The following is a 26794-nucleotide window of genomic DNA, read 5'->3' on the forward strand; positions in this document are numbered from 1 at the left end:
AATCTTACTGCTTTGCTTCATTGCAAACTGACAAACCAGCAGCTCTACTTTATTTTCTGTCTAGTTATTCTGCTGAAAATCTAATTAATGGAGACCAACTGATGTAGTGTGATCGCTTAACGCCCCCTCGCGGCTGACAGGTAGCACATCATCCAAGAGCCCTGACGTCCTCCTATTGTCTCCTCAGACCAGTAACTAATACTGCCTATTTATATGACGGTTATGAAAAAAAGCAAATGACGCAAAACAGCCTCCGTGGGACGGTCTGTGAACGCATCACCACTAACCGCCTTTTGAAGAGCTGCAGCAAAATCTCAACATGATCATTTTCTCATAAATCATATTCAGTCGATGGAAAACGCCAATGATTGAATGATACTAACAGGGTTGATATTGAGTGAAAAGGGCACAAAGGGGATCATTGTTGCCTGCAGATGCCCGTCAGTGGTGCAGTCGCCCTTTGAAGGTTCTCCAATCGCAGCGCATAGCGCGACCGAGGGAGGGCGGGGCTTGGTCTCCCCCCATCTCTGCTCCAAGCCCTGCTTTGGCACCATGTCCCATTGACTAGACGGCGACCAACCGAGCAGCATATTCACAACGTCGCTGAACTCAACGCCATCAAAGTGGACAGGTGATGAGTGGGGGCTCGGGTACTCAGGAACTGAGAGACTAAGTGATGCGCACCTCCAGGAGGTCACAGTTTGGACAGGTTTGAGACCTGTGGCGCTTATGGATGAAGGACCAGCAGATGTTTAGTAGATCCCAGTGTGGACGAAGCTCCGTTTTCCACTTCTACACAACCAGCAGGCCTGGCCGAGCTCAGCTCCACATGGATGGATCCCGCTGCAGGAGCTGTGCTCGTGGAATACAAAGCCCATGCTGGTGAGCATGCCCGCCTGTCCGAGCCCACTCCTCTCCGGGAGCCTCTCCACAGCCCTCTCCTCCTGACACAGCCTCTCTACTCGGACATCCCCTGGTCGCTTTGAGTCCCCTCGCCATGAGGACGGCTGCTCGGTGATTCGGTGCCTCTGCACGGATTGGAGACCCCCATATTTGGATCGGGCTTTTGTTGGCACACACAGGATTTATCTGCGCTGTGGGCTTTCTTTGTGTCAAAGGGCTTAACGCAGAGTGCGCGGACGGCAACAGAGCGGGGGCTTTGCTTCACCCGCTGTTGCGCCCAGCTGCTCTCTTTGTGGCGGGGCCGTGATGGCAGCCGGCCGCCCGGAGGCGCAGGACCACCCGCCAGAGAACGGCTTCACCCCGCTGGAGCACCCAGTGCCCCGGCTGCTGCCGCACATCGACGGCTCTGTTCTGCCGTCTCTGGGGGGCTTTGGGAAACATCAGAAGCAGCTCGTGGTCCTGACCTGGATACCGGCATTGTTCATCGGCTTTAGCCAGTTTTCGGATTATTTCCTCCTGGCACAGCCCAATGGCACGTGCGTGCAACCTCTCGCGAACCACAGTAACTGGACCGCGGCTGCCCCGCCGGTCACCGTCACCGCTGGCGCGCCCGCGCTCCAACTCAACGACAACGGCACCGGGGAGGGATACGGCGATGGCAGCAGTATGCTGTGCGCCTGCAAGGAGTGGAGGCTCGAGCTGCAGACGGGACTTAGTCAAAATGTGGTTACCAAGGTAACGAGTGAGCAGCAGTGTTATCGCTCTGTCAGAGAAGAAAGCTTTCTGTTCCTCATCATCATCATCATCCTCACCACCGTGTGTCTTCATCGTCCCTGGCACTCACTTTAGAGCAGAGCCTTAAACACACGTAGTAACACAGCTGATTGACAAGTTACCCACTGACCTCAATATGAGAGGACGCGCGCGTGTGTGTGTGTACGTGTGTGTGTGTGTGTGTGTGTGTGTGTGTGTGTGTGTGTGTTTTGAGCTCAGAGAAGACAGCAGCTGATGACAAACTGGGATGCACTGTGTGTGTGCGTTGTGGTTGAAATCAGTCACATTGTTAGTGAGACTATTTTACAACAAATTCTGGCAAATCACATATAAAATAATCAGATTGATGTTTGGCTGAGTGAACCTTGCTTCACTGTGCCCGGCTGGATTACCAACTGGGCAAAGTGGGCAACTGTCCCAGAGCTGGAGAACTAGAGATGCACTGATAAACCCCTCTCCAATTCTAGTATCTCACCTCGATATATCTGCATGCTGGTACCAATCCAGCAAACAGAGTGGCCCGCTGTTTCTAAATTGCGTCCCCTGCTGTGACTTAATGAATGTTACTAATAGAAGAAATTGAAATTTAGAATGACATTGGGAAAAATTGTATTTAACATGGACTGTTAAGTCTGGCCAATATCCTGATTGGCTTAATGAGGATCGGTTCGTCCTTGCCCAGAACTCCAGGGGCCCTGAAAGCTCCAGATTTACAGTGCGTCAACTGGTTTGTGCTAATTTAACTGTGAATGTATTTGAGAGTATGCCACATTAAAGGCATTCTTGTGCCTTATCTCATCTTGATGCCATGTTGTGAGGAGGGTCCCTGTGTCAAAATACAGTTTTAAAACCGTTCTTGTTTTCATTTTTATGCTTATTCATAAAGTTTAATCACATAACATCAGAGCCAATTTGGAGCTTGGTCTAGCAAAGAATAATGTACAGAGAGTGGAAGGAGTGGGGCCCCCCGGGACCCCCAGAAGGTTAATCCTGCCATGCACTTGTGTAAAATATAAAACTTCAGTAGCTGATTTTTGCTTGGAATTTAGTTTAGACAACAGAATTTTCTAAAAAGATAAAATTGTACGGCCATCACAGTACCATCACTCAGCTCTGGCATGTGCGCATGTGTGATGTCTGTTTTCTCAGATAACGTTGGTGTTAATAGTCCATACATAATAAACCCATACTGGCTGCGTTCTCCACATCACCACCAGCCATTTCACAACCAAAAGCATAAGTCATAACCAATAATCATCTCCTTCTACCCTCTCCTCTTTGCTCCCCGGCACAGTTGGAGGCTCAGCGGGGAGTTCTGTAAACCATTGTTAAACACCAACACTATTTTCACACACAGCTGAATCTCTCTGCTGGGCTCTCGTAGATACTTTTAGGGTCATGCACAAATATAGAGTACACATCGTGCTTCCGCATGTGTCTTTGGCTGAGTTTCAGAGGCTGAGAGCTGCGGCGGTGTGTGCACTGACCCATGGGCTTAGAGGAAAGAGTGGAAAGCTATTGATTTCTGTTATTATAGACACGTGTCCGCATTCACATCCCTCTCACGCACATTCACGCTTGCGCTTTCTCTTTTTTCCTTCAAAACGTACATTTGAATATTTCAAAAGCGTTTGTTGCATGTTTGCACACTCGACAACCTTCATGAATTATCAAAACAGTGAGTCAGAGTTTGACGGGCCTCTGATGAGAGAAGCCCACATTTCTTGTTGTTTCTGTGCAGCTTTCAGATTAAAACTCAGCTCAGATGCTTTTGTTTAATTCCCTTTCATCTCGTTATGGGTGGTTTTCTCTGAAAAGTTGACTTGTTTTCCTCTCTCCATCTTTGTGGCTTGTTTCAGTGGAAGCTGGTGTGTGACTCAGCCTGGAAGGTGCACATTGCCAAGTTCTCTTTGCTGGTGGGCTCCATATTTGGCTACCTAGTGATGGGTGTCATGGCTGACTGGTAAGCTGCCTCTTTTGTGTCTGTTTTGTGCCTCTACACGGCTTTGCTTAGTTAACCCTACATGATCCATTCACCTAAAGTATTTTTATTATTTGTCTTTAAGATTTCTGCCTCTGAGCCGAAACAATGGAGTTTACACCCATGGTAGTGTGAGGCTGTACTTTGGCACAGTGGTACATAGAGCTAAATGCTAACATCAGCATGTGAACATACTCACAAAAACAATGCTTACAGGCTTCAGCAAGTATGTTTACACGTTCATCGTCTTAGATTAGTGTGTTGGTATGCTAAGGTTTGTTAATTAATCTAATCAGTTTGGAGGTATTTGATTATCACCCAAAGCTTTGCACAAATCAGTAATTTTCACATGATCATAGCTTTAGGTTAAAAACAGTCAGTCATCCAAGTTATTTCAATTCATCCTGTGAAATCTACCAGTTGCTGAAATGTTTCACTTTTACACAAGATGTGCCAGTCCATCTCATAGACGGACATATTTAACTGGACAAGTAAAAACGTTGACCTTCTGATGGCATGAGGGGAAATGTTCCTCTGGGAACCATGAATATCTGTACCAAATTTCAATCCATCTGATATTTGTTGACATATTTCAGTCTGTACTGGCAGACATTTCCATCCATACAGCCACCCAACTAGTGTGGCTAAAAACCTTCCAGAGACAACGGGTCTCATGCATGAACATGAGGAACATTTCAAGTATGAAAAAATTGGTGAATGCCACAAATTCTCTGAAATCACTCGTATGTGCCACTCAAGACCAAACCTGTCTGTGTGAGTGGCTCTTGCTTGAGGCCTGGTGTCCTGATTAGTCCACAGACTGTACTGTCAACTGAGACAGTTTCTTTGGTGGAAAGTGCCGTCAGTATAAACTGTCTGGTAGTTTCCAGGATATTGTTGTTTTCTGACAGACAATGTTGCTTTTACAATATTTAAATGATGCTTTTTAAAGCTGTGAGCTCCACAAACGATATCTTAAAACATTGACATGTAAAACCAAATCTGCCCGGCTTAGTGAGACAATATGCTTATTTTTGATCGGGTGAACTGACCCTTTAAGGCTGCATTGTGGTCACGTCTGCAGCCTGTGAGCCACCTGATTCGCCTCGTGGGAAAAAAGTCTCTGCATTGTGTTTGGGATCAGTAACCATGGAAACAATGTAAAGAAATGTGCAGGCTGAGGAGGCCTCAGCTCTGACCCGACCCACTGACCTAATGACACCCCTTAAACCAGGAAGTCCACAGAATCTGAAGGAAGTGATGGCTGGAATGGCACCTTCACCCGCCTGCACACCAGAAGCTTCATTTCTCAGATTGTGACATTTTTAAACACTTTTCAACGTCTTTCTTTTTCTGCTTCTCTCTGTTTCGAAGGTTTGGTCGACACCCAGTGTTGATTCTCTCGGTGCTTTTCATGCTGGTGTTTGGTCTGAGTGTTGCCTTCTCTGTAAACGTCACCATGTTCAGCACCTTGCGCTTCTTTGAGGGTTTCTGCTTGGCGGGCCTCGCTCTCTCCCTCTATGTGCTCAGTAAGTACATGCTTCCACTCCCTCATCCTTGTCTGTCTTTTTATTTCTGCTTCCCAGCTCCTGTATTGCCTCATCTGTCCTCTGTCCTTTTTTGTGCTTTTTTAATTGATGCATGAGTAGTGTGGATCCCTGGATGGGACGTAGAGGAGAAGATTTTATAGGGAAAAAACCCTACTGTTGCATTCTCTTGCAGAAGAGAAATATTTTGCTTGTGTCCCACAAACTGACCAGACATCTAAATGACCTAAACTATCCTCGCATTAGGATATTTACTGTTTTTGAATACTGTCCTTTAACTGTTGTCTTTTTCATGTGATTTCTGTGGGTGTCTAGGATGCCCTTTACGTTCTTCTCCCTCTACATGTTTGTTTGTTATAATTCATGATTCCAGTTTTACAGATAGAGAGGAACTGGTGGCTGTATCTGGTGCATGGACTGTATTGTGCGCCGTCAATAAAATGAAATAAATGAATCAGGGACAATCATAGAAATAAGTCAAAGGCTTTATCATACTATCAGTGACATAGTCTGATAGCTTATATTTGATGATATATCACAAGGTCGTCAATAAATCAAACCAAAACAGAATTATCCTTGACTTTAAAGGTATACTATGCAGGAGTTTTACCAACAGGTTAGCTTGGTTAGCTTGCTAAAGTATCAGCTTTTTCATCACAGCACATGTAGCATTCCTTCAACAGCAGCTTGCAGTGTATGTAGAAGCAGTGTTGTTATGGTGGCGTCAGGCCATGTTTGAATGTTTACAAACAGTGACCAACAATTCCATCATAGTGCACCTTTAACATTCGGAGACTGACATGTTCATCGTCCAGTTGCTCTGATTATTGATCCTCCCCTGACTAGTAGTCTGCTATCTGGTCAGTCCCTCAGCGTATACAGTTTGTAGTAATGCAAATTGTAGTATTTTCATTCTTTTTGGGACACCAGTTATTAAAAAGTCGTAGTGAAAGCTAAAGTTCACACTTACATTTGTAATTAGAAAAATTACTAAAAATCCAGGGTTGGAACTTGTCTTAGTGAACAGGGTGTCATATGATTCAATTTTCTGAGAGACAGTCTAATATCTTTTGGGGGTTAACGTGAAAAACTACACAGATTGAGGACTTTCCTGGGATAGTTTAGTGTCGGTTGTAACCAAAGCAGGTTGGACCAGTATCATGTCAGCAGATATTACAGCTAAACAATTGGAAAGATGACACAGGAGTAAACTGATGGTGGATATATGAAATGGGAGAAAACCAATGCTTATGGTTATGTATTGCAGTGATTGCAGAACAGCAGCTAACATGGACCTCAGCTATCTTTAGGTGTTTTTAATTACTTTCACTTTCACTTTTTACTTTCACTTGCTTTAATTCTAAAGGTTCATGGTGCATTTTGGTGCTCTTTGCTTTTTTTGTGAGAGAACACAGAAGGTCTGGGTCCCTTCTGTAGCTCTGCACAATAGCGGCCAAGGTGTTCTTAATGACACCAAGCTGGCTGACAGCATTTTCATTTTTCCAGAGATTGCTCTCACCCCACACTGCATTCCCCCCTGTCCCCTCTCCCTGCTGCCGTCACCTCTTTCTCACCCTCTGCAGGCCTCCTGTCTTTCAGGCCAGTAGGAGATTAGTCATACATTATGCGTGAGGCGAGGGCAGACTCTGAGCTCGGCGCTGGGGCGGGTTTTGTCCCTCTCAGCAGGGGTTCCTGATAAATCTCTGCTGAACTGCTTCTAAAAACAAACAAACAAAATGGACGCCTCCGAGCCGTCTGCCGAGAGACTCCAGAGGGTTGAGTCTAATCTGTGATGTTTCCAAACAAACACAAATAATCTTTTGTGAAGTCCAAGTGGAATGGGATTCATGTTCATTATATATGATTAATGTAAGATGAAGACAACGCTGCCACAGGAGTATAGCTGGAGTCATGAAGGGATATTGTGGTCAATGTTGTTGATCACATGTGGTGATTACAAAGAATAAAATGTACGGTAGATACTGTTACAGCCAGGGCAGAGCATATGTCCAACATCCATCAATCATTCATTTGTAATCTGTTTAGTCAGTTAACTGTCCAATGACATTTTATGTGAAGCTCATTCAATTTCAAGGCTGTTTCCACACTGCCAATAATGCTTTGCGGGGAGATGCTGAATTTCTTTAAACGTCTTTATATGTTGGCCCAAAAGTAGTCAAATTTCAGTACATTTAGTCTAAAAATTGCTCATTCACATCATGGGATGGAAGGGAGCAATGGTAGATATTCACAGCAAGCAAGCGCTCCCATTCATCAAGCAAGTCAAGATGCTGGCTGCCAGTTTTGTGTTTCCACTTTCACTCATTAGTGGTGGTCTTACTTTCAGCTTTTCTGTTTCAATCCCAAAACATTAGCATCAATTAAGACCACCAAAATAGAAATAGAAATAGAAACACAAACATTAGCTAGAATTCTTAAAAGAATCTCAAAAGTGTAATGGTACATGGCTAACAAATGATTTGCTAACAAAACATATTAATGGCTACTAATGTAATTTGAACAATGAATGACTGCAGTTAAAAATGCTATCTATGGTCAATATAGCACTTCTTATTTTACATTTCAGTTCAATGCAAAAAACTCCAGCTTTTACGTACTTGACTTTACTGTAAATCTCTACAGTTTGCTCATTCATGTCACACACAGACAGACTGCGCTCATCCCTGTCCTGTTATTAACGTCTGTTTGCCAAACAAAAATACCTGTAATGGGAGGCAATTTTTCTATACTCCACTTGTTTGTGTGCTCCTTGTTGACAATGATGGGATACGTGTGTGTGTGTGTGTGTGTGTGTGTGTGCGTGTGTGTGTGTGTTTTACTGTGTGTGTGAGAGAGAACAGATTGTATGCATGCACTTTGAAGTGCAAAAAAAAGGGGTGTTTGTGTGAGGTGTAGATGAATCCAGTAGGAGGAACCGTCGTCTCGCTGCCACAGAATGACTCCCTTTGAAGCTAACTTACATTATGACAGCAGATAATAGACACTGCCATCCCATTAACAGTAAAAAAGAGGCAGAATAACAGCACACTTATATCATGTAGATGCTTGAAGTTTCCAATAAACACATCCCCAAAGGCTGAATATGTGCTGTGCTAACACATGAGCTGTGAGAGAATGTAGCCTACTTTGTACAGATTCAGAGTGGACTGAATATATATGAAATTTGTCATTACTATACCTCATTTCTGCTTTTAGACTTTGCCACGAGAGGTGCAACAATCAACCCTGCGGGACAGAACCAGTGCAGTTGATCAGTTCTTTGGCAGTGACGCACTGTTTTGTTGTGTTGGCTCTGTAGATCAGTACATTGGATTTGAAATGAATAAACAGCCATGAGGCTGAAGTGTTGACCTCCAATTGTAATTTGAAGGTGTTCATATACATACTGGATGAAACAGTTAAGCAGATCAGTGATCCTAAACATACAAACAAGGCGACCATGGATCATGTATCCTCATCAGATGAACAGTGACACCCTTTTTAGAAAATGTCTCTTAGTTTTAAGGTGCCAAAAGTAATTGGACAAGTGGCTGTAAGGCTACCTCCACACACACTAAGTCTAAAAATACGTTGGAAAGTTTCCTCAGGAACCACAGCCTCGTTGATAAAGCTCTGGTTCTTCCTGGCCTCAAAACCAGCGTCTGTGGACAGGTGCATTGGCGCAAATTAGAATAGAATAATAGCTTGCCTCCTGCGCAGGTAGGCGGTAGTAGCATTATAAAATGCAGAGTTTAACTGCACAACAGCTGCTAGCATAGACAGCAAGGTCAATGCCTGCAATTTGCTCTTCATGTTAAATTAACTGCTGGTAGTTAAGACTGATGTCTTTTTGCTCTTCTGGAAAAAGGTCATGTGACAGGGGCATGACTAATTAGGGAAGAACATATCGTGACTAAGAGAGCCAATCAGGAAGCGGACATGGATGTGTCCATCATTGTTTCCAGAAGTCTCTGTTTTAGGGGTTCCAAAATGCTGGAGTTGTGTGGATGGTAGACGTAAACATAACAAAGGTTATGTGCTCTAAAACAAACACGTGGTAGCTTCGATGTAGCTTGAGATGTTGGCTTAGATCTGGGAATATGGTGACATGGCTTAAAAGAAGTCCTGCAAGGCAAGAAACATGAGCAGTCAGACGGTGACACAGGTTGTAAACAAGCCAGCTGTTAAGTTGTTACTTGGAGGAGAAAACAAAGGTGAATGGTACGTGTCACACCATCCATCACAATTAACAAATGGACCGCCACGCTTGACCTACTGTACTTACTGTAGTTGTGTGCACACACTTTTCTTGAGGGATTTTCCAGGCCTTAACTTCAGCCAGCTTCACATCGTGTTTCAGGGGTTTTTTGCCTCCCATCTGGTCATCAGCAGGTGAAACACGATGATGTGAGGTCATGTGACCGACTTGGCATGTTACTGTTAGGCCATAAAAAAAAAATCTTACTTGCTTTGTCTGTATGTTAATTATCCTGTTGCGCTGTGCTGAAATTGGGGCACTTTGTATAAAAAGGGCTAATCTAAAGCTGAAAGCAGCACTTTAACATCAGAGACGTTGTTTCAGTTCAGACTGAGCATGCAGAAAGAACGACTTAAAACTGTTCTGTAATGTTTAGGCTGCAGCGAGAAGCAGATCAGAAAGAAGAACACAAAAACACACATGTAGCACACACATATGCTGCCCTGTGGATGAGTGTACAGTAAGTATGCATGGTAAACGCTGTGGTTGCACTGTTCCATCTGTATTGTCGTGTCTGTCTCCTCACAGAAAGACTCTTTCAGCCTGCCTTTTCTTTCACCCTCTGTCACTGTAAAAGCAGCTGAATTTCTGTTTCTAAATCCAGCAGCACTCTTGCCCTTTCCATTTTCATTCCATGCTTCCCTTGACTCTTCTCTGCCCCATTCATCCCATCCTCCTCCTCCCGCTCTCTCTCTCGCTACCATTTTATTACTAGCAGCGCTCTCACCCTCACTCTCTCATTTTCTCGAGGCTCATTTGAAATCTCTCATCGTTCGGTTATCTCTCTGCACCACGCAGCGCATAATAAACTCCACTGGAGCTGCCAGCAGAAGCTTTAGTTTGCTCTGCTAATGTGAGTGTGTTGATGTGTGTGTATGTTTTGTGCATATTTGGTTGTTGCACCAATTCTGCATGGGGTTTATTAGTCTGTAATTTAGCACCTACCTCGGGGCCGTCCTGCGGGAGCTGGAAGGATGGAGCTTCTGTCTCTTCATTCCTTTTGCTTATTTTTCCTCTATATTTTAGCACACACATTACATGTAATTCCATCCTGCTACCATGGCTCCCCATTATCCAAGCTCATCTGGACAATATTATGTCAACACAAGTGCTGTTCAGGCGAGAAAGTATTTAATCGCAAACCTTTCAGGAATTCTCTCTAAAGGCTGTTCCTTCACAGCAGACAGCCGATGTAGTTAGTGTAGATTTACAGTGGGTGTAAGGGCAACTCAATGCCAAAAACAAAAGCATCAAACATCCAGAGAAACTTCTCGAACCACTGCTGCAGCATGATCCACTTCTCTCCCACTGATCCATAAGCTCCATATGTTCCCAAGAATCATGGCTTCTCCATTAAATTAAATTATGCTACTTCCTGTGGAGCTTCAGAGCTCTGAGGAGGAGATGGTCCGTCACAGATATATTGTGTTTAGCTCTCCTGTGGAGGAACTATGAGTGTTTGGAGCAGAGCTATAGACTTGAGACTTGACTTGGACTGACATAGTGAATGTTCAGCCCCGCATTGGTGGGATAGTGTTGTTTAAGGTGCGAGTGAGACAATGAAATGTGATGGAGGAAGTCCAGTTTAAGTCTTAGGTGCATGCGTTTGAAGGCTTATTGGATGCCAAAACACTGCAATGGTTTATAACATTACGAGGAAGGATTTTGTGTCTTTAAAAGCAGCTGGCTTTTTATCTTTCATATTGATGATCGTCAGGTACACAAGATAAATATGGCATTTAGAATCACAAAGTAATCTAGCAGGATTATGCACTCCTGAATATTTAATTGGTAAATGCAGCACCTTGGTGCATTGCGTTCCTGGTGACAGCTGAGCTCAGGTCAACACTGGAATTAATAAGGGCACTGTGGTGTCCTTGGTCTGAATGCGACCTTGCTTCTGACTTGACTGCTAGACTAGACTTTAAACTTTAAAGCAAAAGTAGTCTCAAGTTGTGACCTGGTAAAATTCTGGGACAGTTCTGGATCATAATTGTCATCACTCAGAGACCTGACAGACATGCAATTTTCTCATAAGGGCTGTTGACTTCAAATTGTTGACAGCTCAGTTGACTTGGAATTGGCCTCAAGAACTTCAGACTTGTTCAGACACATATTTGACTTGAACTTGCTGCAAACGACAGACTTGAGAACAGTTTTGCGTTGGAAGAAGCAATAGCAGATGAGTAGATTATGTTGCAGGAGTCATTTAAAAAGTTTCTGTAGATGTTTTCGTATGCTCTTCCCACAAAATTGTGTCAACATTTGCATTCACTGTACATCCCAGCTGACTAGAGCTGCTGTGGCAAGCTACAAAATTTTCAAAGCGACTTTTCAAGGCCTACAGGGAGTCAGCATTTGATAGTCAAAAGATAGATTTCTGCAAATGAGGTTTGCATGGACCCAAAGGAATTAGGCAGCAGTTGCTTTTACACCAGTGAGACAAGGTTAATATCTTCGCCTTCTCCTCTCTGTCTCTGCTCCTTAGAGATTGCAGGTAATGACAAAAACATGCAGTATACTGTATGGAAGTATGTGCGTGTGTGTGTGTGTGTGTGTGTGTGTGTGTGTGTGTGTGTGTGTGTGTGTGTGTGTGTGTGTGTGAGAGAGAGGTTATGAGCTGGGGGGATGACTACTGCTGACTCAGCTGGGGAGAGGGACTGTCCTGTCACGCTGTGCCCTTGTCAAGCCTTCTTTTTCCCGTCCCTGCCTCTCTATGTAGTTATTTACATAAGGCAGCAGCAAAATAATATTTTCCTCAGTAACTCATTTTGTTTAGTCTATAAAATGCAATGAAATAGTGAAAAATGGTGGTGACCACTTCAAAATTCTTTGTTTTATCTGACCTTTGGTCCAGATCTCAGTGGTATTCACTTTACGAGCGATATAAAACAGAGACTTGCTGCAAATCCCCACTTCTGAGAAACTCAGACTAGCTACCATTTGGCACATTTCTCCATGCTTGCAGCATGAATCTAGAGATGTCTCCCACTTTGGTCTGCAAGACAGAAATATCTCAATTATGGGATGAATTAGTGAGGAATTAAGTACAGATAATCATGTCCCCATCAGGATGAATGTGCCACCACCAGCAGATCAAAGTTGTCACTATTTTCTGTGTAAAGCCACATGTGATGATTTGAAAGTGTTCGTTTTGTCCCAGACAGTCCCAAACCAATAGACAGCCAGTTAACTGTTTCATTAGGTTAAAAAAAGCTGCAAATCCTCACACTCGAGAAGCCATTTGTCATTTTTGCTTGAAAAATTAGTTGAATAATTAATTAACAAAACAGTTGCCAAACAATTTTCAGCCTGTCAACTGATTGTTCAACATATGGATTGCCACAAAAAAGGGTGTTGGATGCAGCAATTGATCACTTCATCCTGAATTATGTCTGTTCCTGTTTGGAACATTCCACAGGTAAACAGGTTCATTGGTAACAGGTGATAGTATCATGACTGGGTATGAAAGGAGCATCCTGGAAAGACTCAGTTGTTCACAAGTGAGGATGGAGAGAGGTTCACCACTTTGTGAACACATGACTGTAGGATAAGGATATTGCTACATGGCCGCAGGAACACTTCGTAAAACTTGTCAGTTTTGCAATGACTTCATTCTGTTCTATTTATATTTTAGACAGCATCAAAACTGCTGTTGACTTGGGATCGAACATTTCTCCCTCTCTGTGCATCCACATCACACACACTAGCACAGACCATGGTTCTCACTCTGAACTCATGCTGTTACAAAGCCAATTGTCTCTCCACGCTGTTCTCATGCCCCAGGCAAGGTTAGCAAGGGAGCAGCAGACAACACAAAGTGTGTGTGGTGGTGCTGTCAGCCATTTGTCATCAAAGATTACTTTGGCCATTAGATCAGCTGCTTTTGTTGCCTTCTCTTTGTCTTTAGCCTCCCTTTCTTCCATTCTAGTTTTTGTTTTCCGCACCCTCAGCAACTGTTCACTTTCAGATGTAAAGACAGTGCAAAAGCTGGTTGGTGAAAGGAGGAAGAGGAGGGAGGAGGGAGAGGAAGGGGTAAGGAGGGTGGGGGATGGTGGCTTTACAAAGGGTGAGGGAGCCACTTCAGCTCTGATGAGCAAGAGGGGAGAATGGGCAGAAGGGGGGTGAGGGAGGATCAGCCCACAGGGGGGGCAGTGAGACAATCAGCACAAGGAGAACCATTCTCCCACTCAGCTGGAACAAAAGGTCCTTGCCAGTGCATATGTGTATTTGTGTGTGCGTGTGCATGTGTGTGTGTGTGTGTGTGCGTGTGTGTGTGTGTATCTGTGTTATTATCCTTGTATAGTCGGCGGGATCACAAACCTCCCCAGAGAGTTGGGGAGTGGTTTTTGTTTGTGAGGTAGGTTTAGGAAAGCATTACCTTTGCCAAGCTACAGTTGATTTCTCAAGTGTGTGTGTGTGTGTGTGTGTGTGTGTGTGTGTGTGTGTGGCTCTGCTGTGAACAGGGGTATCAGACAGGGCAGACAGGGAACCAACAGTACTTGTAAACAAGAACTGTACGTACTCTAAGTATGGTAGCTACTTATACTACTACAATTTGCAAGCTACTCATATTTTCTTCAACTTCACTTAATTTCAGGGACTATTACACGTCTTGCCACTAGATTATCTTACTGCTTTACGTACTTGTTACTTTGCAGATGAAGGTTTCACACGCAAACATCAATCATGATGAAGATTTTTTATGTATCAAACTACCTATTTGTACATAGAATACTACTGTGTGTAATATAATTCTGTGTAAAGCTGCATTCATTGTTCTTTGGCCACTTGGGGGCAGTAGAACAAGTTCAAAGCACAACATTGACATTCATTTTTTTAACGTTGGGATGGTTAATGTGTTAGCAAACAGACGATTATTTCCACATCCACCAAACACAAGGCAACATTATCATCCCAATGGATTGTTTGTAGTCACCTGATAGCTTTAAGGCCAATGCTCACTCTCCTTTGAGCTCTGTTTTGGTCTCCACCAGCTGGTGAGAAAAATAATTGTAGATAAATAAATAAATTAGAAATAAATAAAATAATTCTGGTTTATTACAACTGGGACTTTCAATGTAAAGCAAAGCTTAACTGTGAAATGATTACTCACAGATGAACTTCCTGGGTCAGCTATGACCGACCATACTTTTGCTTTTCATGTGCAAGGAAGCTTAACCAATCATTCAGGTGCATTCACTTTCAGATTTATATCCCAATAAAGTGATTTAGGTAATTGAGGTACATGGTCACAACCCATCTAATCATTGTAACAAATCAGGATTCCCTTTTAGAGTAAAGATTTAAGTGAGACTTGTTTCCATTGTTGTATTGCTACTTTTACTCTTAGAAAAGGTCTAAATGCTTCTTACACCAGTGGCTAACAGACAGACAGAATCTGTCTTTCTCCTCTGATGCACAACAAGGTTGAAGAGAGAGAGGCAGACAGGCAGGTGAAGGATTATGGGTCAGTGTAATTTCCTTCATCTGTTTTGGTTCCTGCAGGGAAGGCTTTTGGAGACATTAACTCTAAAACAGTCTGTCTGGGGCTGAGGAGGACAGAGATGAAGGGATTTCCAGTAATACCTTTATTTTTTCTTTCTCTGTCTTCCTGCCTTATGTTCTAACTGAATCACTTCTCTCTCTTATCTGAAAATCTTTGTCATCTTTCTGTCTTATTCTTTGTTTTGCTTTCCTCCCCTCCACCTTTCTCCATGTGTTATTTATCTATCCCTAAGCCTCCCTCTTGCTAGTCTTTATTGTCATTCTTCTGGTGATTCCACTAGTGAATAGAGGGTTTTTTCTTGTCCTATGGGGGAAAAAGTAATTTGTATTCTTCCCCTCTCTTCGTACTTTCTCGTCTCCCTCCTGGTCCCTTTCCTCCTCCCCCTCTTTCGGTTTTTCACCACATAAAGAAGTGATGGTACAGGAGGCCAGGTTTGTGAGTCTTCCCTCCCCCCTCCCTCCCTCCCTCCTTCCCTCCCACAATGGTCACCTTCAAAAAGACCTTGCCATATGGACCAGGCCATCTGGACTGTACCATGTTACAGGCAGTAAGGGAGGGAGTGGAAGCCCAGTCTGAGGAAAATTAAGGAAAAATTCTCACCAAGCAGCTGAACCCTCTCAACAGCTTTGACATGTAGTTCATCCTGAGTTCAGAAAGAGGTCTGGTGTTAAACTTGTGTGTTCTCCGGGGAAGGATCAGTAATAGGAGTCCTTAATAATTCAGAGAGGATATTCAATGCTGGCCCCATCACTAAACAAACAAACACATCACACTCTTCCAACCCAGGCTGCTGTTAGTTTACTTATGATGGTAATCTCTTCCACACACATACAGCATCATTTACTTGTCTTCACAGTAAATGATGTTGCACCAACAATACAAGAATCTACATTTTACGTGAAACTAAATGTTCCTCTTTGTCTCCTCTGTCTGTCTCTGTTATTTTAGGGATCGAGCTTTGTTTGCCAGGCTGGCGTTTCTCCATGACCATGGTGGCCAGTTTTGTGATGGTGGGTGGGCAGCTACTGATGCCAGGGGTGGCTGCTCTCTGCCGCAATTGGCCAGACCGGGATGACTGGCAGGTCCTGCAAATTGTCATAATCAGCCCTTTCGTTCTGATGCTGCCGTACGTCTGGTGAGTCCCACCCTCTGAGGAATTCCACAGTGGCGGGGTGGGAGGGTGGGGGGAGTGGATTCTTCTCACGCTGAGCCAGGCAATGGCTTGTACAGTACACACTGCACACACAGTACTGAACACACTCTGCTTCTACTAACAAACAATCCTCTCTTTCTCTAATCATTTGTCATCTTCCCTCCTTCTGTTTCTTCTTCTTGCCTTCACAACATATTCTGTTCTCATCCTTCTTTGTCTGCTCTCTCCATGTCCTTCCATCCCTCCTTTTCTCTCTGTAGGATTTTTCCCGAGTCGTTGCGCTGGTTGCTGGCCACCCAGCACTACAGGCGGTCCAAAGCCATGATGCTGCGCATTGCCAGGAAGAACCAGGTTGACATGACAACTGAGCCGAGCGGAGTTCTTACAGGTGAGGAAGATTTCAGGAGGGACATTAAACAAGATGAATAAGCCAAAATCCATCTGCCTATCAATTTATACTTTCTTCTGCTTTATTCATTTCATTATGCAAATTATTTTAAATCATCATCATGTTATGTTGCAACTGCTTCTTGGTGTGTGATGAAATGAACATGCAACGAACACAAAGACACTGACTCACATACAAAGACTCAGCGGTCTCCTTTTCATGTGGCAAACATGTTGAAGCAACAACATTTCTCAGCTCCTTACTGTATATGATGAAATGCAGTTGCAATCAGACAAACACATACAGCACATGTTCCTTCAGATGACTTCTGGATGTAAGATCAACAAAGTATCAAACAATTATTTTCATTACAGTTTAATGTGTCTGTTAAATGTAAATTTTTGGCAAATTCTTTGAAAATTACTTAAAACAATTAATAGGTGATCAAAGAAGTTAATAATTATTTGCCTTGCAACTGTGCAGTCCTTAAAGAAGTGATGTGTTGGTGATTTCCTTCTATTAGATCCCTCCTCTCTGTGCCACCGTCACCTCTTCCTCCTCTGCCTTGGTGATTGATTCATTGTTTCTGCCTCTCCCAGTGGCTAAGCAGACAGATAGATGATAAGAGTGAGCAAAGGGATGTACTATGTCTATCTAAAGTCCCTACAGCACATTACCTTGTCCGTGCTAAAGGTCCTGTAGCGGTCGGTCTCTCATTACCTCTTGAAAGGAAGGGTCTCAAGGTGTGCGTTTCATGTTTCCTACCAGAACTGGAGCAAGAGCTGCACAAGAAACCCCAGAGGACCTGCATTGTCAAGATGATGAGCACCAGGAACCTGTGGAAAAACATTGTGGTGCTGTGTGTCAACTCGTAAGTGCATTTTATTTGTGGCTGGGCTTGTGAATTTCCTTGTCTGATCAAAGCCAACATCCGTAATGTTGAGAAAGCATGAATTGCACATGAGCTCGCCCCCCAGAGAGAACTGAAGACATGTCTGTGAGTGTAAAGCTCACTTGCCCCGTGGCAGACACATGTCTCAGGTACTACCTCCCCTTCCACTTTCTTACTGTTTGTTCGTGTGTTGTTTGTGCAGGCTGACAGGTTATGGAATCCACCACTGCTTCGCCCGCAGTATGATGGACCCGGAAGCCCAGCCCACTGCTCTGTGCCATGCGGACTATTACACCATGGCTGGCATCGCTGTGGCAACCTGCCTGGCCCTTTGCCCTGCCGTGGGGTTGATGGGTCGACGTGGAGGGCTACTCACTTTCATGATCATAACAGCCCTGGCATCCCTACTACAGCTGGGTTTACTCAACTGTGAGTATTTATACAGAGAAATACATGAGAAGAATAGTTTACTGGCAAAATCCTGCAACTCTTTGTTTCCAATGCTGCACCTGTCAAGCTTTGCATTCTAGAGTTGGGTCTTTGATTTCAGACAGAAGGAGATAAAAAATCATTGATTTTGATACGTAAAAGACTGAATGACATATTATGTCAGCTGTAGCTAGCTAGTTAAATAACATTAATTATGTGAGATGCTGGAAAACTCTACATAAGAATCTTAATTGTAGACTTGATGTTTATATTGATGAAACCATGCTAACTTGACACTGTAAGGATGCTAAAAAGACTAAGGCTAAAATGTACTGTACAAGTTCACTAAAATATTAGCATTTTGACCATTGATCCATTTCAAGGACTTGGAAATAATAGAGTAGCATTGTTGTTTTGCAAGGTTGAGCCAGTGAGCCTTAAGATTATTGCAATGTCTGCTTGGCGTCACTATAAGATTATAACATACTCAGAAAACTCAGAACACTCTGAGTTGGTATGGTGTGAAAACACAAGAAATGATATGCTTGTCTCTGCTTGACAGATGCATTTGCTAGCCTGATTTCTTTCTTTTTTGGCCAGTTTGGATCTAAGTTCTTAGACAAGGTTGGTAAAGTGGTCTGAATTTCCCAATCCATCAGCACCTCTGCAAGACTGACTCCGGCAAGGAAAGAAGGCATGGTTCTGTATGTCATCAAAGCCAGGAGCCCTCTCAGTTGGACTAGATGTTACACGAATAAAATCTTACTTCTTACTTCTTATTACTTACTAGTACTTGTGGAATACCTTTCTGTGCAAAGGTGTCTGTTAGCTTCTCTATGATCTGGCCACTGGTTGGTACGGGTAGGTGTAGAATCTGTAGTAGTAGTCAGACGCTACCAGGTAGGACTGCTTGTTGTACTAACACAGATATCCACCAACTTTTTGCCAGGGACTGGAACGTAATACAGTTGGCACTAGTGGCTCTTTCCTTTATGTGCTTCTGTTCTCGCTGCAGACCTTTTACTGAGTTTCTTCAGTTGCTATGTCCTGTGAATGTCTTGGCCACCACACTGACTATGTTGGCTCCTTCTGCATTTCACTTACCTTTAGTGAGCTTTGTGAATCCTTCCTGTAATTTCTGTTTTAATAGAGGTGGGAATCACCTGACCACTAAACGTTCTACCTTTGACAACTCTGGCTGTCTCAGATATTTTCCTTTCATAAACTGTCCACCCTGACTGGATGAGCTGCATCACTACCTGGAGTTGGGGGTTTGTGTGGTCTCTGATCTCTTGTGTTCTCTGTGGTGTAGCTGGGACATGACTCAGGATTGAGTCTATATATCTATCCACTTCATTGATGGAAATTTGCCCTGGGCCCCTGGAGAGAGCATCGACTACTGCTAATGTCTTTCCTGGTGCACACAGTCTCATCAGCAGCCTCTGGCACCTTATCAGGACATATTGGGGTTTTTACTGTTCATTAAGGGTGCAGCAGCTTTTGGTCAGAGATCACCTAAAAGCTGTGAAGTCCAAACAGGTATTTTTCAAATATCTCACATGTCCAAACACTAGCCAAGCATTCTATCTCTATTTGACCATACCTGGTCTTTGCATCCTGGAGTATTTTGGAGCAATACGCCACAGGTTTCCAGTCCTCACCACCTGCTGCAGCAGAACCCCACCAAGCCTGGTAGCATCATAGAGGGAGAGTACAGGTGCAGATACTATGGCAGACTTCAGTCTCCGAAAGGCAGCCTGCTGTGCAGGAGCCCACAGCCATTCCACCTTCACCTTCAGCAGTTCGTAGAATGGTTGTCGTGATGTAGAGAGTTCTAGGATGAATTTGGCCATGTAGTTGACCATTCCAAGGAGTTGCTTGAGCTCTGATTCATTTTGAGGTTGTGATTAATTTTCTATTCCCGCCACTTTCTCTGGGTCAGGTCTCACACCACTCTCATCAAAGATGTGCCCCAGGAATCAAATCTGTCGCTGTTTGAACTTACTTACGTTTAGCTCTGTTCAATTTGAGGCCAGCTGCCTACTTTCGGTACCTGCTCCAGACATCTATCATGGATTGGATTGGTTTCTATATCAAGTAGGATGTCATCCATAGACATCTTTTTGTTTCAGCCCCTGTAAGGTTTCTGTCATTTTCTGCTGGAAGATTTCTGGCGCGCTTCTTATTTGTCATACCAGATGGGAGTCAGCGGAAGACATATCTCAGAAAGAGAGGGATGAAAGTGGTTAATTTGGGGATATCCTCGTGCAGAGGAATCTGGTAAAATCCACTGATGGCGTCTAATGACATGAACGTTTTAGACCCTTCGAGCTGCGGCATGTTTTCCTCCCACTGCACTACACGATACAGTTTCCTTAGGTCTCCACAGCACTGGACCTCTTTTCTGTTAGGCATTAAGACTGGGACCATGGTGGCACACCACTATGTGGGTTGTGCAACTTTCTCAGTGATGCCCTCCTCTTCCAAAAGGTGCAGCTCCTTCTTTAGTGAAGGCATAAGCAGCAGTGATGAAGCAAGGTGATGATCGGTACTTGCACCACTCCTGACTCCATGTAATGTCTGCTTGACATCAGATCAAGAAGAATCAAGACTCAGATAACTTTGAACACCCTGCACTGTTTAATGAACTGCTATTTTGTATGTCAACATACCAAAGACATCAGTCCTTCCTGGCCCTTGGTTCACATCATGCACCTCAAAGTATTGCGAGATGTGCACTGATGCTGTCCTTATGCCATAGGAAATTCCATTTATCACTGTAATTTTAAGGCATTACAAGGAAAAAGTATGTAAGATGACTAATATGATGTGATTACTAGAAAAAAAGGAGTTCAGCGAATTCAGCGAGTTCAGTGGATTTGTCAGTCCTGAACAAGGCTTTGTCTAATATAACCTGTTAGCCCACAAAATAATACACTAACCTCATGCTATACTTTCTCTTGGCCTCGAGAGTAATGCCAGAAGGGAGGCATGCAAACATTTACATTTACTATACAGTTGAAAAATGCACTTATTCATCCCTTACACGTTTGCTCTTTTTATATTGGAAAGGCAAGAAAAAAAGCTCCAAACTGTTTGTATGGTGGAGTTTTTAAGTCTCATTCTTACTAGCGCCCTGTGCGTGTTGCCCTCCCAGCATGTTGAGATTACTCCAAAGCTTTGACAGACCCTGCTGTGTATAATTGTGCTTTCTAAGCTATGACTGGACAATTGCTGTCCAGGGATAGGTTTATTAAAAGTTCAAAAATCAGTCCAGAAAGTTATGAAAAACTATCTAGGACAGACATAGAAAATTCTACAGTAAACCGAGTTGTACCTAAGCATTTTGCATGACATCCCTGTGTCATTAAAATAGAGGAGACTGCAGTTAAACTCTCAGTCTAATTGGAGTGTCCCCTCATTCTTTCTTTTTTGACCTACATATACAGCACAGAAGTCATTATGTCAAGCTTTGGTGGTAAACTAGTTACATGTTTTCGCATAAGCTTTTTTATTCTGCTTGATTTGAGACAGCACTGTGCCTCCCTTTCTGCTTATTAATGACATGTTCTCCTCTCTTTGACTCTCCAATGCTCGCTCGTGGAATCCAGTGATTGGGAAGTATAGCCTTCGCCATGACACAGGTACACCTGTTTGTGATGATTCATTGAAATAGTGAAATATTCTGTTGATTTGAGGATATATAAGCATTGCACTGTGTGCTCCTGGTTACATTTTCATGTCCTGCTTTGCAGTTTTGCGAGACACTCTGAACAGGAAGTTCTCGGTGGCCTTCTCCATCATCGGCATGTTCTCCTCTCATGCAGTCAGCACACTCAGCATATTCTTTTGTGCTGAAATCACTCCGACTGTCATCAGGTGAGCCTGAATGGTCAACACGTCTTCAACCTTTTCATTACATCCATAAATACAGAAGCTGATGAAGCGAGCTTCAGGCGGTGTCTGAAATCACTTCCTATTTGCTGCCTATTGTGAACTCTCTTTACTGCAATTTCATTTGAGTTACCAAAATCTAAGTGGAAAATGTGTGTGCTGTGAAAAACTGTGATACATTGATTTCCTGTGCTGTAACTGCAAAAACAGCGTACTTTTACAATTACTGTATAGTCCACACTGTATATTATTACAATGAGTGGAATCTTTGGGCTCAGCTCTTGTTCTTATGTTGCTTATTGGCTCCATCTTGTGGTTTTGACTGACAGTTGAGTTTGGACTTGGGGCCCATCAAGGGTTCACTATGCTTCAAATGAACCAGTAGAACAAATGAAATGTTGTCCAAAGGGGTCTCATAGCAAAGGTGTTTATACCTTATACCTTTATCATGGAGCTGCACTCATTTTTACATACAAAAAGTAGCAGAAGTAATTGTATGAAGAATGAAAAAAGAAAACTTGGCCAGTCACTGAGTGGACGTGGGGGTCAGTTTGCACTTCATTTGAAGCACACTGAGCCTTAAGAGCTCCTGTAGTTAGTTTGATTAATGCCAGACTAACTTGATCATGGATCTACTATATTTCATCTCTCTGTGCAGGGGTGGAGGGCTGGGCCTGGTCCTGGCAAGCGCCGGCTTTGGCATGCTCACCGCACCCATCATGGAGCTCCACAACCAAAAGGGCTACTTCCTACATCATGTGATCTTCGCCTGCTGCACCTTGTTGTGCATCATCTGCCTGTTGCTGCTGCCTGAGCCGCGGGGCCAGCCCCTGCCGGAGAGCCTGGCTGATGGAGAGACCTTCACCCGTCAGACTCTGCTCCACCCAGGAGAGCAGCACCTCCTTCTTGCCAAGAGTGACGGGGACTATTCCCGGGTCCATGACACTCCGTTACACCTCTCAGCCACTGGGGGCGCTACAGTGGCAGTAGCAACCGCTCTGGCAGCGGTACCCGCCACATACGCCCTGGCGACTGGTGGGGAGGTAATTGGAAATCGTGCCATAGCCAATGGGGTGTGAGCATCATAGCAATAGTTTCCTACTGTGCTATTAATTGCTCGAGCATTAACCAGACTGAATGGTCACTGAACTTGTGAAAAAACTTTTAAGGGAAAAAAGAATCGTTCGGATGAACCAGATGAACTCGTGCGATGATGAGGTTTGAGATGGTGACGATAGTAAATTTGTGTAGTTTGTAGTGACTATGATTCATTCAAGAGTTGCCAAAAAATATTGTACTGGAACAAGTTTATCTGAAGTCAGTGTGTGTTAAATAATATGAAAGTCTTCAGTGGCGTTGGTGATTTTCTTGCACTGCCGTCTGCTCTGTGGGGGATGATTTACAGGTTGAAAGATGTAGACGCAGGCAAGTGAAGAGACAAAGTAGAGCAGACTAGCTTTCAATAATATGTGCTCTGTGAGTTTTCTGTTTGTAGTTTTGACTCGTTGAGAGAGGATTTCACTGCATCTTATAATTCTTTATAAGTTATTTTGCACTAAATGTCAGACACAATCAAGTGTTTGTGATTTTCAGCCAACACATTGGAGATCCAGGGATTGGCTAAACCACTACCACTCTTTGCATGAAAGGGCACAAATAGTTTTACATGTTATTTCTTCTTATTTGTGGTCCCTCTACTAGAAGTCCAATGTGGCACTTTATCCTCAGAGGTGAGGTCAGTGTAGACACTGATTTTTAAAGAAAGCATTACTGCTGTTGTTGCGGTTGTATGATGGTTGTCTGATGTGATGAACAGCCGGAGACCTTGGCAGACTGTATGTGTAGCCTATAGAGACTGTGGGTGATGCTAAACAAATCTGAGAGTTGAAAGGACATCAGAGCGTACTTCTGTGTGTCTTATGACACGTCTCAGCATTTAAATGGCTTTATCATGATGGCTCTGTTCCTTTAACAAAACAGAGAATGTAATTTAAGAAAACAAGTATTTATTTTGTCATGCTGCCAAGGGCAATTTGTTGCTTGAAATACCTCCTTAATTAGCAAATATCTCCACTCCAACTCTCACTCCTTGTTCTCTGTACTGTGGTAATGTTGTAATCCTGCTCCTAGGATGTGTAACTCTAGCCAGAAAGCACAATATTTTACAGTTTTTTGAAATAAACGTTTGTGAAGATTAGAATAGAACAGAGTTGTCTGCATAGACCTGGCATAGTTGTGATTAGTGTACCTTTATACACTTTACTACTATATGTAAGTATCCCTTAGGAGTGCATTAAAATGTAAGGTATTTCTACATGTGCCATTCATTCATAATGTATGGACTGTCAACCTTACTTTTATAGGATATAAGCACACTGAATAGATAAACCATCCCATAAACCATTTTTGTCCAAATGTACCTGAATCCAGATTCCAACATCACTCATTTTTTACATCATATTTAGTACACAGCACAGATTTCGGACACCCTGTATGGTTTGCTAGTTTGTATGTTTTCAACAGTTAAACACTCAGAGAGCGAGAGAGAGAAAAAAAAAAAGAAACTCAACCACTAATGCTGTTTTCTAAGTGTTATTTTTTAATATGATGCATTTGTACAAAAAGCCATAGGCCTACATGTTTTGATAATAAATCACTTAATTTATTATGTCAATAAAAGAACACTTGATGTGACTCTGGTGGTTATTGTGTTGGAGTACAGTTTCAGTATCGGAAGGAGTATGAAAGTTCAAAGCACAGGAGAAGCACCTGATGTTTTATGTCGCCCTGCATGTCCTCAGAGCTCAGTTAACCATCAGATGAGTTCAAAAGTGTTCAGGGTGAAGCTCCAGCTCCTTTCTGATCCTGTTCTCCACCAGAAGACTGAGGTTGGAATCTGTCATGGGAAGACTGCAACTCACAAAAACCTGCTTTTTGGTCTTCTTTGCTGGAAAACAGGCAGTTGTTTCATGTTTAGTTTATTTAATACACAATACAATATTCAATACACAAAATGGTATAGCAGCAACAGTGAGACACATAAATTCATGCAGTGTCTTACATCATTACCTAATCTCTGGGCCAAGGAATTTGGAGCAGTATCGGATGGGTCCCCCATCACTAATGAAGATAAAGGCATTGAGTCCTGCAGACAGACAATAGGTTGAACAGCGGTTAGCCCCTCTGCGTACATAAATCATTAGCTCTAACATTAAAGATGATGTTTCACTGAGGTAATATCTGTTTGTCAGGTGGTCCTAGATGTACCACAGAGCTGGTACATGACAGTGCTTTCCCCTCAAAGGGTCAACTCACCCAATAAACTGTTTTCCCACATTTGGCTGCTTGAGGTGAGACAATGTGGTTAATCTTAGATGAAGAAAATTTCCCATAAGAGTCTCTGGAGAACGAGTCAAACCTTCTCTTCTGTGTACGTATTCTTTAACTGCAAATTGTTTCCTTTTTTTCAATTAATATATCGACACTTTAGTGAATCTCTCTCCCTTTCCTAAAGATGCACTGAAGGCTCGGTTGACTTTCCTGTATTACTCTCCAGACATTATTGTATATATTTAGATTTTCAATCAGCTGCTTTCGGGTTTGTGCACCCATTACAAGGTGAAGAAATGGCTGTCCAAATCAATAATAAATGATTTAATATTTTATTTTACAGCCTTACTGCTGTCCCATACACAATATGTCCCTTTGGGGAAAATTAATTTAATATTTTGATACCTTGAAAACATTTTTTACAACAATTCACAAAACGAAAATTGATGCCCACTCAAAAACTTTCAATTGGAGATATTCTACAAAATTACTGCTACTAAAAAACAGTTTAACAGCAAAATCCTCCAAGAATCAACACAAGAATGATCTTAATCGTACTGTTCAGTAGAAGTTTCATTTTGTTGCCTTGTCGATTTTATTGAATGTTACTCAGTTTACTTGCAACCTTTGAATCAGTTTTAAGCATTTTCATTACATCTTGGAGCTGTATCTTATGTATGAAAGTTTCTTTACAAATAAAGTTTATTATTGTGATTTGGGCGAACTAACCCTTTAGGCCTTCATACATCCAATCATCCCCTGCTACAAATAAATAACTGCATTCTGTATATCATCAAAACACCTGTTTCATATGACAGCTCTGTGATTTTCTATCCTACAGTGATGTCACATTTCCATGTAAAGGAAACCACCGTAGTTACCCGGCGGGTCTCGTTTTACGCGGCCGTGCGTCACTATGTGACAGTCTACAGAGTCCACGTGTGAACTTGGTCCAGCTGCTTGTTCACTCATTCTGTTGTTTTGTCTTTACTTACATACTTGCTGCTCATGGAGACCGCCAGGTTGGACAAGACCGGAGTCGAGCCTACCCACAGGAAAAACCCGCCGCTGAGCTTCATAACGTGAAAGTGTACGACCTGCTCCAAAATCTTCTCCGAAAAATTGTGCATCGTAATGACGTCCAGCGCCGCTCCGTTGAGTCCTGTGTCGTTCATTTTGTTGAACTCCAGCTAGCTGTTACTAGCGACCATCTGCACCCGCACTTGCTGGCTATAAACAGACGCGGCTACTTCCTGGTTAGAGAAAAATGGCAGCCCAAAGCAATCGATCAGTGGTGCTCAGGCGTGCGGCACTGGCACAACTGATCTTAATGAAGGATGAATGCGATTTTTAGCGGACTGTGATACATACTCAAATTGACCATCGTAACACTACACTGGAAAATATGCACAACTAAATCCTGCTAGAATACATCGTCATTCACCTGGACTAAATTATGTCCGACATTTAAAATCTACTATCTTGTCCAGTTTCCATGGACATAGATGTAAAACCAAATGTACAAAATAAAGGAAATCATATTCTGTATGCATTTACACTAAATAAAGTGATCTCATATTGTATGTGTGTATTATTCAGTCTAATTTTCCAAGCTTTCAAAACAAAACAAGCCCTTACCTTTGAGTTTTCATCAAACTAAAACAATTGAGATTTTTTGCTCCGGCTTCTTTAAAAGCTGTCCTCAGGTTATCATATAAAGCGACCTACAATAAAAC

General features: G+C 43.0%; 2 protein-coding genes across 3 annotated transcripts; one reads left to right on the forward strand and one right to left on the reverse strand.

Moving 5' to 3' along the window:
• The first annotated feature begins 554 nt into the window (after window positions 1-554).
• slc22a23 (solute carrier family 22 member 23) lies at window positions 555-24422 on the forward strand. Its single transcript, XM_076726503.1, has 10 exons — window positions 555-1638; window positions 3537-3640; window positions 5033-5187; window positions 15921-16107; window positions 16386-16513; window positions 17282-17384; window positions 17608-17834; window positions 21446-21478; window positions 21590-21713; window positions 22387-24422. Exons 1-10 carry the CDS (start codon window positions 1210-1212, stop codon window positions 22805-22807), a joined length of 1911 nt encoding a protein of 636 aa, XP_076582618.1. The 5' UTR covers window positions 555-1209; the 3' UTR covers window positions 22808-24422.
• On the reverse strand, window positions 24305-26299 carry psmg4 (proteasome (prosome, macropain) assembly chaperone 4). Of its 2 annotated transcripts, none has more exons than XM_076726505.1 (3): window positions 26054-26299; window positions 24798-24873; window positions 24305-24675 (listed from the first exon to the last, which is right to left on the reverse strand). In XM_076726505.1, the coding sequence occupies exons 1-3, from the start codon at window positions 26231-26233 to the stop codon at window positions 24554-24556; spliced, it is 378 nt and encodes a 125-aa protein (XP_076582620.1). In that variant the 5' UTR covers window positions 26234-26299; the 3' UTR covers window positions 24305-24553. The 2 variants fall into 2 exon arrangements, with proteins under 2 accessions (XP_076582620.1, XP_076582619.1); XM_076726504.1 differs by having other exon boundaries at window positions 24305-24696; window positions 24759-24873.
• Window positions 26300-26794: the final 495 nt, after the last annotated feature.

This window comes from Chaetodon auriga, chromosome 3 (genome assembly GCF_051107435.1).
Source record: "Chaetodon auriga isolate fChaAug3 chromosome 3, fChaAug3.hap1, whole genome shotgun sequence".
Classification (NCBI taxonomy): Eukaryota; Metazoa; Chordata; class Actinopteri; order Chaetodontiformes; family Chaetodontidae; genus Chaetodon; species Chaetodon auriga.